Source organism: Myxine glutinosa, chromosome 4, assembly GCF_964187855.1.
Source record: "Myxine glutinosa chromosome 4, kmMyxGlut1.1, whole genome shotgun sequence".
NCBI classification, from domain to species: Eukaryota; Metazoa; Chordata; class Myxini; order Myxiniformes; family Myxinidae; genus Myxine; species Myxine glutinosa.
The window spans coordinates 96,745,398-96,764,869 of NC_136264.1; the positions used below are offsets into that span (position 1 = coordinate 96,745,398).

A 19,472-nucleotide genomic window follows, 5' to 3' on the forward strand; every position below is an offset into this window, starting at 1 on the left:
AGGCTACCACTCCAGCCACTTGCAGATGAGTTGTGAAGAATTCAGGATCAAAGCCTGTTTGAACAGAGGCAGATCACCCATTGAAAATGTCAATTACAAGCAATATAACGGGTAATTTGAAAAATGGCATGGTGTATGCTCTCCATCAATGCATCACGAATCAAAAAAAAATAAAAACTTGCACTGAACACTTTGGACACACTTTGTACATTTTGTACACTGAACTAGCTTTCTTTTGTAATTTTTCTACAATTAAACGTTCAAATAGTCGACTTTTTTTTGAAACACCCTGTATATGTACACACATCTTCAATAAGTTATACTTTCTATAATTATAAACCTCCAAACACAAATCGATTCTTTATTGTAATTTAAGTGCTGTGAATTTTAAATTTTTGTTGGCCGAGACCTTTTAAAAATATATATTTTACTTTTCATGAAAAATCAACTGGAAGAGTGTTCACCTGTGAGCTGTCCTGAATTTTTTCTTGATGGTCTGTTTCTGCAGAAACTGATGTATAATGTAGCACACCTTCAAACAACTTGAAAGCACCAAATAGTTTGCTGTTGTGGTGTGAGAAAGTCGGACTGACAAAATAAAGTCAACGATGTGAACAAATTCTTGTAAAATGGTTAAAGCTTTTTGTATTGGAAAATTCACATCATAAGATGGAAATGCCATTTGCCGAGTCAAACGAGGGATAATCTTTCTTGACCTCACTGCTTGAGTGTTGAGTGGGTGATCATCAGCTTCCAAGTCCAACTTTGCAGTTAGAAAATAGAAGCAGTTGTGAAATAAATAAATATATTGGTACCATATCTTGCATATATCCACTGCGGTCCGATTAGTAATTACCAAGATACAATTTAAAGTAAAAATGATGTAAAGCCAATTGATCGACGATCGTTCGACAACTTTCTAAGCATTGTGCTCCAAAACCTCTCGAGCATCATTGATTTTGTAGCTAATTGAAGAAGATGAGTACATCTTGGCACAGTTCACACAAGTCTACAATTCTGGTGATTCTTATGTGCTGTCTTACAGTTGGTGCGACAACAGAGTGAAACCGAGGAGGTGCAGCTTGCATTTCGTCAGTGCCAGGAAAGGGTGGGCCAAATGGGGACTGAACTAGCAACATACAAAGGCAACATGCAGGCCTGGGCCAAGGTAGAAAATAAGGGGGCAACTGAGGATGAGTATTATGCTGCAACCATTGCCAGTCTGCAACAAGAGAAGGTACCAACTGTTGAGATTTTCATTTTGGCTTTTGACCTAGTCAGGATATCGATTTTGATATTTTGTTTATGACTTTAAAGACTGTTTATGACTGGAATGTGTTTTTGAACCGAATTTCACCAACTTCATTGCATGATGATCTCCTTTTGGATTGCAAGGTGTGAATTCGGGCAATGTTATTGGAAGTATAATGTGGTGGAATGCGTTTACATTTTTATACGGTAATTTTATTTGTGAATGATGAAGTAGGGCATTGAATCGTACGTTCCTGTTCGTAAATTTTTGGACTGTGACTTTGTGGAGAATATCACAATTCCTCGTTTTTTGAAGTTTTTTTTATTTTTTATTATTATTTTCATTCAAAGGCCTTTTGTACATGCATGTTGTGCCAGGTGTTGTTGACCGAAAAGTGCGAACACCTGCAGTTGCGAGTGGAACAGGCCGATACAACTGCGGCCATGTTGTGCCACCAACTCGAGAGGCTGCAATGTGAGCATGAAGAAGTCTCAGCTGAGGCTGTCTCTTACTTCAATGCTCTGGAGGTGCTTTCTACATTGTTACTGACGATTTTTTTTTTTAAAACACAAACTTTTTTTTTCATTTTAAAGGATTTATAACTATTACTGGATTCATGTGGGGGAAAAAAAAGTTCTCAATTACCACTATTTTCACTCGAATAACATGCCGGCTATACATTAAGTTGGTTTTAAAAATTCCAACTGCAGGGTATACTCGTGTGCGGTTTATACGGTATTTCATCATACAGCACATGACATAACCACAGACGGGGCCGAGTAAAATTATCAAGGAGATACTGACAATGCCAGACAAATTGTGGCAAGGGGTTGAAGACATTGTAAAAGAAGATGCCAAAAACAACATCCCAAAAGCAAGCTGAAAGAAGGCTTCATATATAAAACAGGAAATATCTCGCAGAAGGAACACAGGTGAAAAAGATGGAAGGCCGATACTGAAACTCTATACAAACTGGATAGCAATATGATGGCAAACTTTGAAGAAAGAGAATATGAGCAAGAACCAATTGTGATAGAATGTGAGGTATGTGTCGAGCCTTGAAAGCTGGAAAATGGAAAAGCATGAGGTGCCAATGAAATCCCAATCAAACTCTTCAAGGTAGATGGGGAGGAGGCAATTAAAATTTTAACAGCTTTAAAAATGTTTTAAACAATTTTAACACAGATCTGAAGCAAGATTATATTGCTCAAAATGTGGAAGCAGCCATTCTGCATGCCATTGTCAATGGAAGGTGATGCAAGAGAATGTTCAAACAGTCGAACCATTGCATTGATGTCACATGCCAACGAGATGTTAGTAAAGATCATTCAACACAGAATAGAAGAATTCCTTAAGCGAGATATGCCAGTTGACCAAGCAGTTTTCAAAAGAGGAAGAGGTACTTGAGATCAAATTGCAAACCTACAGTGGATCATGCAAAATGCAAGGGGATATCAACAGGAGGTGTATCCTCTGGTTTATAGATTACAAGTTGGGTCACCCAATCAAGATCTGATTATATAGACTTTAGTGAACCATCAACGTTATTGTTTAAAAGCTGTAGCAAAAATTAACCTGGGAGTGCACCATGGCAATGATGGGACAACTGCCCTCATTTCCTTGTTTGAGACCATTGTCTTGATTTTTGAGACATACAAACGCATACATACAGAGAATTGCTTTTGGTTGCTGGGAAGGTCGGGTGCCCATGACCTCACCCTGGGTACCCCCAGCACATACGCAAGATTTGGATATTTGTATAGAAATCGATGAACAGGCCACATATACACTCATACACACATAAACGCATGCACACACATTTATTAGCTAATTAGTTATTCCTTCCAGTCGTAGGTGAGAGATGTGATTGGGTCATGTTTTTCATGTGTGTTGACTGCTTTTGGCATTTGCATGTGGTACGTGCTTGGGAACTTCGATGGTGCGCGTTTCTGTCTGCGCTGTTGCTGATTATTTGCTAATAAGCAATGAAACTGATCCTGTGGCTGAGGGGCTGTGTACTCTGTAGGATTGGGATTCTCATGTATGTACTACTTGTGAATGTCTTTCCAACTGTGGAGGAATTCTGGGAAGGGTTCGAAACGGCAAAGGGCTAACCTTGTGTAGCTTTTCATGGTTGTTTTGTGCATCTTTATTTGGCTAGAAAGGTATGGTAGGAGGCCATGTATGGGAAATCCTTTGATTATGTTGATCATGCATCAATGTGGACTGCATTCTTTTCCAACATGCATTGATTTCCATTTGTTGAAGAACTCCAGATTCTTCTTTATTTTGCAAATAAGTTTTAATTATGCCAGCTAAGTGTTTTGGATCATTATCTTGCTGTGAGATGAACTTTGGACTTGGGAGCAGTAAGTCTTGCACCACTGGGGATAGCATGGAGGATTCACTGGGAGACTCGACTTGGGTTGATCAACCTGATCAACTTTATAACGGGTATGGTATCAAACTGCATTCGGAGTCATGAGGCAGTACAAACCACTCTGCATTCACTTTGTTAATTTGGTCATTTACTAAGTTCCTGCTTGGACAGTTGCAACACCACACCTGACTGCGGCAATGAGTTGTTGTGGCATGGGATCATTAAACGTGACTACATATAGACTTTTGTCGAAGCCCCTGCCCACTATATGTTCTGTGTATGAATTACAGTCTATGCATTGTTCTAACCTATGTCCCCATTTTTTTCAACAGAATTTGCATTTTTATATGATCATTCTAACCCTTGACTGCTATCACATTTTCAGATTTCATATATCTGTAAAGGACATGTTTTTCATCTTGCACACAAAGATAAACCTTTACCATTTTTCAAACATTTATCAAATGGTCTTTATCTCTTTTGTTCCAGAAAGCCAGAGAGTCCCAACAGGAGCTCCAGGTCCAGCTAGATCAAGCCAGGCAGCAAGCTCAGGATCCAAACAGCAGGGGTAACTCATTGTTTGCTGAGGTTTGTATGATTCCTTCCATGCTATGCCTTCGGTTTATCATTGGAATTTAACTGTCTGTTACGTTAGCTGTTTGCTTAAAGAAAACTGTTAGGGTTGTGAGTATGCAATAATTTTAGCTGAAGGCAATCTCGGGTCATTCCACAGAGCACACGAGTGTGTCCACTCGGAAGAGCCAGAAAACATCTGTCCAACTTCAAGATTGAACTTTCAAACTTGTCTCCCTCCTCTAAAACCTGATGGTACCTTGTTAAGTCTGTCTGGTGTATTTTCCCCTCCATCCTTTCCCTCTCTTCAAATGGTATCATAATCGCCTTTGCTCATGAGAAGACTGAATGCCTCCATTCGGTTTGCTTCCAAACTTTGTGTCTCGAACCCCTCACTCTCTATACTCACTCTACCCAGTCTTACTCAACTGCTCCTGGACTCTGTATTCTGCACTTGAAAAGGTGGAGAATATTCTGGCAAACCTCAACTCTGGTTCTGTAACTGGACCAGTCGGCATCAGCACACATGTCCTCAAAACCTGGTCTGCTGCTCTTGCACATCCTCTTCCTGTGCTTTTCACCCTATCATTTGCTGTAGGTCTTCTTCCATCTGCTTGTGAATCCACCAACATCACTGCATTGCATAAAAAGTTGCAAAAACGGATTCCCTTAACTACAGACCTATCAGCTTACTTCCAATCATCAGCAATGTCATTGAATTCATCATCACATTTGACATTAATCCTTCCTTTTCTCCAACAGCCTCATCTCGGATCACAAATTCAGATTCAGACAAGGTCTTGATGACCTCAACCTATCTTGGACATGCTGATTTTACTTTCCCAACAATGGATGGAGGCCTTCAGACATGAGATTGGTCACTATCGAAAGCTCAAGATATATCTAGAAGACAGTTTGGCATCTCACTTCTCTCCAAACTTTTTGCTTATGGCATCCAAAGCCAACTCCATACATGGCTTTACTTCCTCTACTCTCGGAGCCAATGTCAATTTTCTCGGAGCCAATTTTTTTTTGTGGCTCTCGATGGAATTATTTCGTCTCCTCTCGTTGTTTAGGCTGGAGTTCCCCAAGGCAGTGTTTTGGGCCCAATCTTATTCCTAATTTTCATCAACAGTCTCTCTGACTCTGGAAATCTCCTTTATCTATTTGCTGGTGACTCCACCCTCTGCCATGACATCCCTCATCCTTCATAAAGGCAGGCAGCCACCTGTGTATTTCAATGGGCAGATGTCTTTCAATCCTGACAAATCTCGCTCCCACTCTTTCTCCGAAATGACCGTATGGCAAATCTTCTCATCTACTTTCTTAACCCCCTGTTAATGAGTTGGGGTTTTGGACAAGATTAGTAACAAGGAAAATGGGTTTGAGATACCTCACCACACTAACGGAGGGTTAATGATCCTCTCGGGGAAATTCTGTCATTTAAACTCCTAAGTGCCACTATCAGCCTTGATCTTTCTTGTGCAATCCACATTTCTAAGTTGGCCTCCAAAGATAAATCACTGATTGGGCATCTTCTGTCATACAAAGTCCTACCTTGGCACACCTGAACTCGTATCCATCTACATGGCCTTCATCTGCAGCTGCCCACCTTATCTCATGTTCCTTTTGTTGTAGTTTCTATGTTCAGCTCTTCCATGAGCCTCGACCTAGTGGACGAAAAAAAAAACCTGTAGATATCTGTTATGCTGATTTAAGTGGTTAGTGCTGCATACCTAAGCTTGTGTGGTGTTACCAACCAGGTGGAAGATCGTCGTGCAAAGACAGAGCGAGAGCTGGTGGGTCTGCGTATGCGTCACACAACGCTGAAAGATCAGTATAAATTTACCAAGGAAATGCTGCACAGAACAAAGGTGAGACTACGAGGTGATACGCATTGCACACTTGGCCATTTCCAGCAATGTGGATGGTGTATACGGGGAAATTATGCATGATTAAAACGTGTTCTGAATGCTTATAATAACCAGGGTACCTGATACAGTGGTGCAACTGTACATGTAAACATCATGCAATCCTTTAAAATACGTATTGGCATCGATTCTATTGGCCTGAGGAAGCCTGCCATGAAGTGGGTGAAACGTTGCCTGAGACCGGGTCTGCTCTTGCTTATGTGCTCAAATTTGCGGAGTTGATCTAGTTTTTTTCCTTTCTGGTTGGAAGCACCTTTTCTTTAAAAAAAAAAAAAAAAAAATTGTGTGTGTGTGTGTGTGTGTGTGGGTGTGTGTGTGTGTGTGTGTGTGTGTGTGTGGGTGTGTGTGTGGGTGTGTGGGTGGTGTGTGTGGGTGGTGTGTGTGGGTGGTGTGTGTGGTGTGTGTTTATATCGATACTTTTGTGAAATTCGTTGTCTTGTCGGCCGTGGCTGCAAGCTTCGGCAAACTGTGGAGTCGTGTCTGGCACTCATATGGCATTAATTTGCAAACATAATTATCTATCGTGTCGCTTTATCTACTCTTACCTATGAACTTGAAACTTTCCCCCTGTATACCAACCAAATTAAATGACTCGATGCACTTCAGCAACATCACTTGGTCAAATTCTGATCATAAATTGATCTGACTGCATGTTACCGAGAAGTTGAGCGCATTTCGCATTTCAAACCGATGTTCGCACATCTGGCCAGAGCAAGACTGTGTTGGTTCGGCCATGTCATATGGATGACAACCGATTGCCAAAATATATTTTATTTTCTGAAATTGATGCTGGCCAGTGTGATCGTGGTGGTCAATACCTATGATACAAAGACGATCCCAAAATAATTTTGAAAAAATGTGAAGCTTACGCTTCCATGTGGGAGTAATTATATCATCGCCATAACAATTGGAAAGAGTTGTGTGAAAATGGCATTGCGAAAATGATTGTCAAGCAACATTATATTCTCGATCAATGCAGTCGTGATAGAAATTGCTTTTATAACCCTAATCCAGTGATTCCCAAACTTTTTTGGCCACAACTCAAAATTCGAAATCATGTGAACCAAATGGTACTGGTACTTACTTGTGGTACCAGTACCTACGATATAAAAATTCTCAGAGAAAACGCTTTTGACATGAATCTTAACCCCCCCCCCCCCCCCCCCCGGCTGTACCCGGAATAGGGTTTTTTTCAATTTCGGGCCGTGACCCTGGATTTGAGAACCCCTGTCCTCATCAATAATTGGTTACTTATTCTGCTTAATTCCATCTACTCTTTGGAACTATTTGTTGTAACTTAACGATTTTATGAACTGACCTTATCCTGTCATAGTATGGTGAATGATTATATTGAAGCGCGGTGCGACGCGCGCGACTTGCTACCAAGGAGGAAGCGGACAACGCGGTTAAAACAAAAGTGTCTTTATTGACAAGAGGTCACTGTAGCACTGGCGCGCTCCGGGCTGCGCGCCCGGTGTATATCCTGAGGCCACGTCTACCCCTTGGGCGTGGCCGCCGCCCACTTGGTGCGTGGAATGATGTCACCACGCCAGTGGGCTTTCGTGTCCGCCACACGCGCCCCCCCCCCCCAGAATTCCCGCGCACCTGGAGGGCCAGTTTGCGGGGCAAACGGATGACCCGGCCGAAGCGCCCTCTGGCGACCGGCGGCGTCCGGGGTGCAGGTATGCCAGCTGGGATGCCCCCGGCTGTACCCGGGATGGGTGCCGGACCGGGGAGCGGTGTGCCGGCGGTGTGCCGGCGGTGCTGGGCGGTGCCGGGGGTCTGCCCGCCGGGGGGCGGCCCCGACGCGGGGGCCGAGCCACCGGCGGTGGGTGGTCCACGTCGAGGTGGGCCGGCTTGAGTCGATCCACCGAGACGCGGTCGGGAGTACCGCCGATGTCCAAGGTGAAGTATTTCACCCCGGTCTCCAGCACACGGAAAGGCCCCGTCGTACGGGGGCCGCAGTGGTGTCCGGTGGGCGTCGTGCCGGACGAAGACATACTCCGCGGTGCGAAGCTCCGGGGCGACGTGGGTGGGTGCCCGACTGCCCGTGGTGCGCCGTGGGCGAAGGGCGAACCTCCGGGCGGTCTCCTGCAGCGCGGAGCGCTCCTGCGCCACGGACCAAGGTGCCGTGGGGTCGGGGAGGAACTCGCCCGGCACCCGCAGCGGTTGTCCAAAGACCAACTCCGCCGCGGATGCGCGCAGGTCCTCCTTGGGCGCCGTCCGGAGGCCCAGCAGGACCCAGGGGAGCCTGTCGACCCAGCCGCCGTCGCGGAGGGTGGCCCGGAGCGCGGCCTTCAACGAGCGGTGGAACCGCTTGCACAGGCCGTTGGCCTGGGGGTGGTAGGCCGTGGTTCGGTGCAGCTGGACCCCGAGCCCCCGTGCGACCGCGGCCCAGAGCTCCGAGGTGAACTGGGGGCCGCGGTCGGACGAGATGTCCGAGGGGGTGCCGAACCGGGCGACCCAGGTGGCGATGAACGCCTGCGCGACGTATGCCACCGCCGCCAAAGGCACGGCCTCCGGCCACCGGGTGGTGCGGTCCACCATGGTAAGGACATGGGTGAAACCCCGCGAGGGGGGCAGAGGTCCCACCAGGTCCACGTGCACGTGGTCGAACCTACGTGCCGGCACCGTAAACGGGGCCAATGGGGCCTGGGTATGCCGGTGCACCTTCGCGCGCTGGCACGCGAGGCACGTCCTGGTCCAGCCGCGGACGGCCTTCCGGAGGCCATGCCAGACAAACTTGTCGGCGACCAACCTCTGGGAGGCTTTCGTGCCCGGGTGGGACAGGCCGTGGATGGCGTCAAAAACCTGGCGCTGCCAGCCCACGGGCACGATGGGGCCGAGGCCTCCCGAGGGAGACGTCACACAAGAGGGCCGTGCCCGCGCCGTCGAACGGCACCCCGGTGACGTGGAGGCCCGTGACGGCGGTCCGCAAGGCCTGGGGTCGGTGGCCTGGTCCGCCGCCATCCGGGCATAGTCGATGCCAAGGTGGACCGCGTGGGCGACGGACCGGGAAAGGCAATCCTCCACCGGGTTGTCCTTTCCCGCGACGTGCCGGATGTCCGTCGTGTATTCGGACACGGCCGAGAGGTGACGCTGCTGCCGGGCCGACCACGGCTCGGCGACCTTGCCCATCGCGGAGACCAGCGGCTTGTGGTCGACGAAGGCCGTGAACACACGGCCCTCGAGCAGATGGCGGAAGTGCCTGACTGCCAGGTGAAGCCTGAGCAACTCGCGTTCGAAGGTACTATAGCGGCGTTCGGGCGGGCGAAGCTGCCGGCTGAAGAACGCCAGCGGTTGCCAAGCACCACACACCCATTGCTCGTGCACCGCGCCCACCGCGTAGTCCGAGGCGTCGGTGGTGAGGGCGATCGGTGCATCGGGCACCGGGTGCGCGAGCATGGTGGCGTTAGCCAAGGCGAGCTTCGCGCCCGCGAACGCCGTGTCCATCTGCTCGGTCCAGGTAACGTCACCTTTGCCCGGCTTCCCTCGGAGGGCCTCGTGGAGGGGCCGCAGGAGCTGAGCAATGCGGGGCAGGAACCGATGGTAAAAGTTCACCATGCCCAGGAACTCCTGGAGCCCCTTAATCGTGCGGGGGCGCGGAAACCCCCTCACCGCCTCCACCTTGGCCGGTAGGGGGACAGCCCCGTGCCTCGTGACACGGTGCCCCAAAAGGTCGATGTCAGCGATGCCGAACCGGCACTTAGCGGGGTTCACCATGAGGCCATGCTGGCCCAGACGTTCGAAGAGCGTGCGGAGATGGTGAAGGTGCTCTTCGCGGGACGCGCTGGCGACGAGGATGTTGTCCAGGTAGACGTATATAAAATCCAAGTCGCGCAAGATGCTGTCCATAAGTCGCTGGAACGCCTGAGCCCCATTTTTCAACCCGAAGGGCATCCGAAGAAATTCGAACAGTCCGAATGGCGTGATGACCGCCGTCTTTGGGATGTCCTCCGGCCTGACGGGGACCTGATGGTAGCCGCGTATGAGGTCCACCTTTGAAAAGAAGGACATGCCCGCCAACCGGGCGGAGAAGTCCTGTATGTGGGGGACGGGGTAGCGGTCGGGGGTGGTGGCGTCGTTGAGGCGTCTGTAGTCCCCGCACGGTCGCCATCCCCCGCCGGGCTTGGGCACGATGTGGAGCGGCGACGCCCAGGCACTCTCGGAGCGCCGCACGATGCCGAGTCGCTCCAGCGTAGCGAACTCAGCTTTAGCTACGGCGAGCTTCGTCGGCTCGAGGCGGCGTGCCCGGGCATAGACCGGTGGCCCGGAGGTGGGGATGTGGTGTTCCACCCCGTGTTTAACGGCCCCCGCCGAGAAGGTGGGCCGCGTGAGGGCCGGGAAACCGGCGAGGAGGCAGGTGAATTCGTCCGCTGCCGGAAGCGTACAGATGAACCTGGCCGGAACGGAACCGCTCAGCAAGCCGCTCGGCGAGCCGCTCAATGAGCCGCTCTGTGAGCTGCTCAACGAGCGGGGCAGCGCGCAAGCGAGCGAGCTGAACGTCTCCGCCAGGACAAGCCTTCTGTGCTTGACGTCGACCAATAGTCCATGAGCACATAAGAAGTCCGTGCCGAGTAATGCCATGGGCACGTCGGCTGTGACGAACGACCACCGGAAAACCTGCCCTGCGAACCGCAGAGAGAGACAGCGTTTTCCGTACGTGCGTATAGACGTACCGTTGGCAGCAAGCAGCGCGGGGCCACGGCCCGCGGTTTGCTTGCCGGACGTACCGGCAGGAACGACACTCACCTGCGCTCCCGTGTCGCACAGGTAACAGCGCCCGGACAAGGTGTCCGTTATATACAGTAGGCTGTTGGAACCGCCGACGCTCAAAGCCGCCACCGAGCGTCGGCTTGCCCGTTTCCCGACCTGCCGAATGAGCACGGCGGGCGACACTGCCGAGCCTTGTGGCCGAACTTGGCGTGGAAGAAACACCAGGTGGGCGGCTGCGGCGGCGGAGGCCGCGGGTTTCTTCGCGGCGGCGGTGGTGGTGGGCAGGACGTGGCGGCGGACACGAGGTGTGGTGCATCAGCAGCAGCCCCGAGAGCCGCGACGGCCGCGGCAAGACTCGCTTGCGTGTCCAAAGCTGCGAAGAACCTGTCGGCCTCGGCAGCGAGGGCCCGGGGTTCCGTTGTCGTAGAACCTGCCAACGCGAGGCGGACTCGTGCCGGCAGCTGGCGATGAAATAACGCCCGGAACAGAGCGGTCGGGGTTTCGTCGCCCATCAGCGACAACATATTGTCCATGCGGACCGATGGTCGCGTGTCACCGAGCTCGGGGAGGTCTAAGAGGCGGTCGGCTCGTGCGTCCACCGTGAGGCCGAACGTGGCGAGGAGGAGGCGCTTGATCGCCTCGTACCTGCCGTCGGCCGGTGGATTCCTCAGGACCGACACGACGCGGGCGGCCGCGCCGGGCCCGAGGGAGGCGACCACGTGGCAGTACATGGTCTCGTCGACCGTGATGCCTCGAAGTTGGAACTGGGCTTCTGCCTGCAGGAACCAAACTTCAGCTTGTGCCTCCCAGAACTCGGGGAGCTTGACGAGACCGCGTTGGTTGCCATGGCTGTGGCGGGTTCGGGTGGTCAGCGGCGGCTGACCAGAATGTCGAAGGTCACCAATGAAGTGCGGTGCTACGCGCGCGACTTGCTACCAAGGAGGAAGCGGACAACGCGGTTAAAACAAAAGTGTCTTTATTGACAAGAGGTCACTGTAGCACTGGCGCGCTCCGGGCTGCGCGCCCGGTGTATATCCTGAGGCCACGTCTACCCCTCGGGCGTGGCCGTCGCCCACTTGGTGCGCGGAATGATGTCACCACGTGGGCTTTCGTGTCCGCCACAATATATATATTACTGAAGTGGTGTAATCCCACTCTGCCCTCTGGGGATTCATGATGGTAGTTACACCATCATGTCATGTCATCCTCCATCTCTACCTGTGATTTCATTTTTCTACTGACATTAACCCTATCTTAGGCCGAGATCGATTTTGACCCTGCGCGTGAACAATTTTTTTTTATTTATTTCCAACGGTACCGACAACAGCGTGCGCCGTCTATATTTAAATATAGAGCACATCATAAATTATAGAGCACATTAAACATAAACAATGCCGCGCCGCCTGAAGTATTCGCGTATACTTGAGGCGTCGCCGAGACGAGATAATTGCAATTAAGTGAGCCGTGACGTCACGTTCTCGCCGAAAACGCGATTTCGAGCGTGAGGAGCCATACAATGTATGCTTGTTGCCGGGCCGGCGCGTTATCTCGGGAAATACGTGTCTGAGGGTCGCCATTGGTATGGACGTTCGCGCACGGTTCTCCCCTACGAAACTACGTTTAGTTTGTCCAAATCCAACCAGCCGTTCCAAAGAGAAAAGTAGTTTTGTGTGCCGTGCCATCATGAATCCAATCGGCTGGATATTGTCATTTATTGAAACGAAGACGTTCTTTGTCGGGTTTGTGTAAAGCAACCAGAAGGCCTAGAGTGCTGCGGGCTACACGATGACGTTTATAGCGTCAAAATCGATTCAGCGGTTCGGCAGATAAATGAATACATGTGAGCCGCTTACGCCTTGACGTCACCACGTGATTCTGAAATATGTGTCCTGCGTAAATACGAATCCATTTTTTTGAAAATAAACATCGTCTCGCGGTTCGTCCAGGATATCCCTACAACCACAAGGCCCACAAAGTCAGGGGTGGTCTTAAAATTTGTGCATTTATTCACACTACACGAAGACCTTCACGGCGTCAAAATCCGACTGGTGGTTCGGGAGATAAATTAAGAAATGTGATCTGTTTACGTTATGACGTCACCACGTGCATGCATCGTGTTATCCCGTGCACGAACAGCTTTCCAGCGGGTGTAGTCATTTGCGCATGCGCGGTTTTTTCAGCGTATAAATCATTCAGACCACTTGCGCATGCGCAGTGTTGACGCGATCGACGCATTAGAATGTTTGACGGTACGGCGAGGCGATCTCGAGAACGAAATGGCAGTCTATAATATGCTTGAAGAACTTAATGATTTTTAGAATAAATACATTTTAAAATAACTTAAGCTTGTGTTCATTATTTACAAAAAGGCCTACCTGTCCCATTGGCTGTCTTTAATTTCTCTCTGGATGGTGCCACGGCATATGAGGAGGACCGCAAAGCATGAGGACACAAAAAACAACACCTTTATATGTGCAATCGATGCTTTTCAAAAAATAACAAGAAAAAAAAAAACCGCATCGCCGCATCAATTCTGGAACTTTGGTCTGACCAGAGACCAGCAATATTTTTTTTTTGTCCCCCGTCGCACAGCGGAGCGAAAGGGGGACTATGGTTTTCCCCTCTGTCCGTGTGTCCATCCGTCCGTCCGTGTGTGCGTGTTTGCGTGCGGGCGTTCGTGCGTGCGGGCGTGCGTGCATGCGTAAGCGAAGGACCGCATTCGAATTTGGTGTGTGGGTGCAACCCACGTCAAAATCCAAGATGGCCGCCGCCATGTATGTCTGATGCCATGTATGTCTGAACCTTGTGAGATGAATATCTTGAAAAATAAGCGAAGTACCAACTTCTAATTTGGTGTGTGGGTGTATCTCGGCATAAGGAAGAACGCTATTGAAAATTGGGGCGCCACGTCAAAATCCAAGATGGCCGCCATCATATATATGTCTGAACCTTGTGAGCGAAATATCTTGAAAAATAAGCGAAGTACCAACTTCTAATCTGGTGTGTGGGTTAGGGTGCATCAAACGCCCAACTATTTTTAAAAAGATGTTGGATTGATCTGTCCCAAATTTTATTTTGTTGCAATCATAAAATAAAGTTGCTATGCAAAATTTGGTAAGGTTTGGACATCATCTTCTGGGTCCACCTCACCATTTCATATTTTGAGTCGGTGATATCAGAGTTGGAAATTTGACACGCAGCTGTTTTGAGGCCCATAAATAAAAATGAAAGGATTGACTGATTGCTACATATAATAACTCTTTGTAAAGGTATTATTGTGCTCTGTAGCAATATATCATCATCATAGGGATAGGGATACAATTCATTTATATACAAATAGTCAAAATAATGATTTTTTTCAAAATATGGATATAAAGCTAAATGAAGAGTATTTTTAAAATATAATATATAAATTAAAGAATATCCTGAATGTTGTAGTCATCTTGTCTTTACAGAGATCTTTTAACTAGACAAGATGATTAAAACAATTATTAGGCTATACTCTAATAACATTGGATAATTGATTTATTTGTTGTACATAATTATGAAATGACATTATTGTTACTAATACTACCTTTTTCTTTCAGATAAAACAATGGATGGCACAGTAAAGAAAGCATCTGTTGCAACAAGAGAGTCCACCAAGGTGTTTGGTCTTGGAAGTGCCATAACTGAACAAGATTCCCAGATCAATGGCACCAGACTTCCAACTTACGGAAGATGGCAAACTTGAACGACGCTCTCGGTGGGAATCAGCAAAGCTTGTACTGCAGAAAGTGACACCATTTTATGGCAAGGCTAATATTCCTATCATCTCTGAACGCAAGGCTATTGAGAAAATTATCAAACTTGCAGATGATAATTCCAAGCTTAGATCAATCCCTATCAACCGAAGAACAACTCCAGCAAGCATCACAAAGGTGAATCAAATGGAGATGAAATTTATGGAGACATTTCCCTTGTGGCCCAATGATGCTAGTTCTCACATCAAGAATCCTGAAGACTTAGCATTCCTGGAATCTATGAAGACAGATCGCTGTGCAACATTTGGCTGCCAAGATAAACTGTTGGCAGATAAGATGCAGCGTAAAGTGAACCGCGAGGAAAAGGAATCAGAGAGGTGAGCAAGTATGGAGCTGGAGTTCAACATAAATACTACAACCACTGTGTATAATATTAGTGACAGTGATGAAGAAGTAACTCTTGGACCTTCAACAAGCACACCAACAACCTCAAGAAGTCATCATCGTTTAGATAGACCTGACACATCAGTTTTCATTCCACATGACATCCTGAAGAGGCCCAGTCTTGTTTCACTGGCAACAAGGATGAAGATGACACCAACCCAACAGGCTGCTTTCACAGAAGCTCTTATTGAAGAAACAGGAGGGGATGTAGCGAAGGTGTCAACATCATATGCTACAGCAGATAAATCAAGACGCAAAATTGGACAGCATATTGCTACTACCTGTAAGGACAAATGGATACCTCTGAAGCTTGCTACGTTGCACTGGGACTCAAAGCTGCTTCCATGCTTAACTAACCAAAACACTTTTGAAGAACGCCTGGCTGTGCTTTTGGGTTCTCAAACTGATATGAAGCTGCTGGGTGTTCCATCCTACAAGCCTGGAACAGACCGTAAATCTGGAGATATAATTGCTCAGCTGACTAATAACCTACTTGAATCATGGAACTGCCAAGAGAATGTTGTCAACTTGACATTTGACACAACTGCATCTAACACCGGCCACATCAGTGCAGCTTGTGTAACAATTCAACAACGGCTTAACAAAGCTCTTCTGTGGTCAGGCTGCAGACACCACATTGGTGAAGTCATTCTTACGCACATTTTTACTGATCTTAAAGTTGAAGCATCTAAGTCACCAGATATCTTCCTCTTCTCAAGGTTTCACAAGAACTTTGAAATGTTTCCACACACATTCAATGAACCACTTTCACGATTTGATCCATCTCAACTAAATGAAGCAGCAACAAGTTTGACAAGTGACTGGCAAAATAATGTTCTCAGACTCTGTCACACCGAGCAATCTCTAAGACGTGATGATTATTTGGAATTTGTTGATCTGTGTACTGTATTCCTTGATGGTGAAGTAGCTGAACATCAAATAACCTTCAAGCGTCCTGGTGCACTGCATAAAGCCAGATGGATGGCGAAGCTCCTCTACTCAATCAAATTATGTCTCTTCGAAAAACAAATCGCTGATCTTCCAGCAGGTACAATTACCACAGAAAAACAAGTGCCAAAGATCAGAGAATTTGTCACGTTTGTCACTCTAGTATACAGCTCCTGGTGGATGACATGTACCTCTGTCACCGATGCCCCATGGAATGACCTGCAGCTCATCTCCAAACTGAAACAGTATGAAGCTGTCAATGCTGGAATCTCAAGAAGTGCCCTGAAAGCCTTCAAACGACATCTCTGGTACCTCACAGAAGAGATGGTTCCACTTGCCCTCTTCAGCTCAGTTGTTCCTCATGACCATCGCCGTGCTCTGGCAGACAGACTTCTGGAGGTTCAGCCAGATTTTCCAGTAACCAACCCACAAGGACGGTTTGGTACTGGGTTTGGAAAGCCCAGATTTCCTGATGACTTGACTGAGAAGACCACTCTGGCTGATTTTGTTGGACCAGATTCATGGTACCTATTTCATCATCTGAAGCTTAACTGGGCATTTCTAGTTACCGATGTTCAAGAATGGACTAACTCTGCAGCCTACCAGACATCATGGACTAATGTTGAAGCCTTGAATGTGGTGAATGACTCTGCAGAAAGGGGAGTTAAGCTTAGCTCTGACTTCCTTTCAGCAGCCAGAAGTGAAGACCACTACCAAAATGTGCTACAAGTTGTTGAGCACAACCGCAAGGAGAAACCGAATCTTCGAAAGCGAGCAGCTCAAGACTAAACTGTCAGAAATATCCATGAAAACTACAGTATCTTTGTTTTGTTTCTATTTTCATGTTCATCCATAGTCAGATGTACTCGTATTAAGATGATAAATGCTAAGATTGTGTATATATGATTCTACTGTAATAAAAATTATATCATTCTGGTATCTATAATACATATGATTATACCAATAAAATCATGATTTGACTATTTCTGTATAAGTGAATTATATCCCTATCCCTATGATGATTATATATTGCTACAGAGCACAATAATACCTTTCCAAAGAGCTATTGTATGTAGCAATCGGTCAATCCTTTCATTTTTATTTATGGGCCTCAAAACAGCTGCGTGTCAAATTTCTGACTGATACTACCGACTCAAAATCTAATTTGCTGAGGTGGACCCAGAAGATGATATCAAAACCTTACCAAATTTTGCATAGGAACTTTATTTTATGACTGGAACAAAATAAAATTGGGGACAGATTGTTTTCCTTGACATAGGGGCGTTTGATGCACCCTAGTGTGGGTGTATCGAGGCACAAGCAAGAACGCTATTGAAAATTGGGTCGCCACGTCAAAATCCAAGATGGCCGCCGCCATGTATGTCTGAACCTTGTGAGCGGAATATCTTGAAAAATAAGCGAAGTACCAACTTCTAATCTGGTGTTTGGGTGTATCTAGGCACAAGGAAGAACGCTATTGAAAATTGGGTCGCCACGTCAAAATCCAAGATGGCCGCCGCCATGTATGTCTGAACCTTGTGAGCGGAATATCTTGAAAAATAAGCGAAGTACCAACTTCTAATCTGGTGTTTGGGTGTATCTAGGCACAAGGAAGAACGCTATTGAAAATTGGGTCGCCACGTCAAAATCCAAGATGGCCGCCTCCATGTATGTCTGAACCTTGTGAGCGAAATACCATATCATAGCATGTTTTCTGCGTCTTCCACTTTGTCAACTCACATCACTTCACCGACGGGGGACCTAGGCGTAACGCTTGTTGGCCTTATCTAAGCTCTTAGCTTTTCCATTTTTCTCTCCTTTCTTCATCCAATCGTACATCCATTCCCTTGCTTTGTTACATTCACATGGTGTCCCACTGTCTGCACATAGCCCATCTTCGCTTCATCACAATAACTTGCTCTTCCATGAGCCTAAACTTTATACACAACAAAATTGATTCAGAAATTGTGATGCAAATGTGTTTGAGCATGATGTTGCTGTGATGCAATTGCACAAAATACCAGTCGTGCTTTCCATTTCATAAGGCATGTGTCATATTGGTGATATTTTTCAGGTTAATATTTTAAGGAATTTGTTTTTCTTTCAAAAAAGTAGTGAAAGCTCACATCAAACTTCCAGTAATATAATTCCAAAGAATACAAATGATCTGATCGTTTTTGTTTTTCCTTGCATTCTTTCTGTTTCTTTTTGATGAAATGTGCTGGATGAAGAAATGAGACACTGATGTCATTGGGTCTTCAGGGTCTCTTTTGCGAGTCTCCATAGCGATGTATTTTGCCATTTGCAGATGCAGTTTGGCACATTGCTTCAGATGCGTAGTGATCAAGAGAGCAGCGTGATGCAACGGATACGCTCAGAGTATTTGTCCTGCAATCGTGAATTGGCAGAAATTATCCAGAACAATCAGCAATTGCAAGAACAGGTGAAATGAGGCTGCAAAAGCAAGTGGAGCCCTCAACCTTGTAGAAACCACTACTTTAATCATTTTGATCAAAAGTTGTTTATTTGTGTGGTTCTTAGAATATGCAGTCTCCACATCAAGTATTTTAACCTAAGTCGTCTTGATGGTGGTGTTGGGGAACCTTAAAAATGATTTGGTGAACCTGGATTTATTGGCGTACAAGTTCATACTTTCTTTTTTCCTGGAAGTCCGGGCCTCGACTTGTACTCAATCAACTTGTCTATTGTTTAAGACATTGAATTCCATAAATTAAAAAAATATATGCAAAGTGTGGTAATTGGGCCACAGCCTTTCATTTGCTCTTATCTGATAATGCTGGTAACATATTGCTACGGGTCTGGGTTTCGGTGTCAATCACAAAGGGGACTTCTCGGGCTCCTCCCAACTACCGGTCCTGAGGCCACCGGTCGTGGATAACTCCGCAGTCCGGTAGGTTGCTAATTATCAACCACAGACGCCAATCAGCCGACCAAATCTCCCAGGGTACTCCATCTGACACCGTTTACCTGGGGGTGATGTGGCCAACCTAACTGGGGATCGTTCCCCCGGTTTGTACTCGCCTTATCTTGTATAATTGGAGGTAGCCGAGCGAACTGCTGATTACGGTGCCAATTGATTGGGAAAGAACGTCTTGAACTAACACTATTGCACCTCAGCCGAATCAATGGAAAATAGGTGAAATGGACAGGTTGGAAACTGCTGTTTTTAACCAAAGAAACCAGATGTATTTACAAGTAATTACCAAAAACAAGACATTTACAATGGTCAAAAAGAAAGCATTTACAAGCACAAGTCACAATAAAATAAATCAGTCAATAATCACAACCCGAAAAGCTTAATCGCACTTAATGCTTGTCGCATCTCTAGTCTTACTTGATTATCTACACAGATAACATGAGCCCAGCAGAATCACGTTCCGAGGGAAAGTAGAGAGGAAGAAATCGAGGAGGCGGAGAATGAGTTCAGGGATTAGGGTTGGCCCTTGTCTTATTTGGGCGTAGAC

At 47.1% G+C, this 19,472-nt stretch overlaps 1 protein-coding gene across 2 annotated transcripts in view; it reads left to right on the forward strand.

Annotated features, from left to right (window-relative positions):
- SPDL1 (spindle apparatus coiled-coil protein 1) overlaps positions 1 to 19,472 on the forward strand; it is a 46,277-nt gene that overhangs the window by 19,260 nt on the left and 7,545 nt on the right. For both annotated transcript variants that reach the window (XM_068113029.2, XM_068113028.2), the window contains 5 exons: positions 1,046 to 1,237; positions 1,630 to 1,779; positions 4,122 to 4,220; positions 5,969 to 6,079; positions 18,296 to 18,430. In XM_068113029.2, coding sequence (XP_067969130.2) covers positions 1,046 to 1,237; positions 1,630 to 1,779; positions 4,122 to 4,220; positions 5,969 to 6,079; positions 18,296 to 18,430 — 687 coding nt within the window. The remainder of the gene's footprint in view (positions 1 to 1,045; positions 1,238 to 1,629; positions 1,780 to 4,121; positions 4,221 to 5,968; positions 6,080 to 18,295; positions 18,431 to 19,472) is intronic.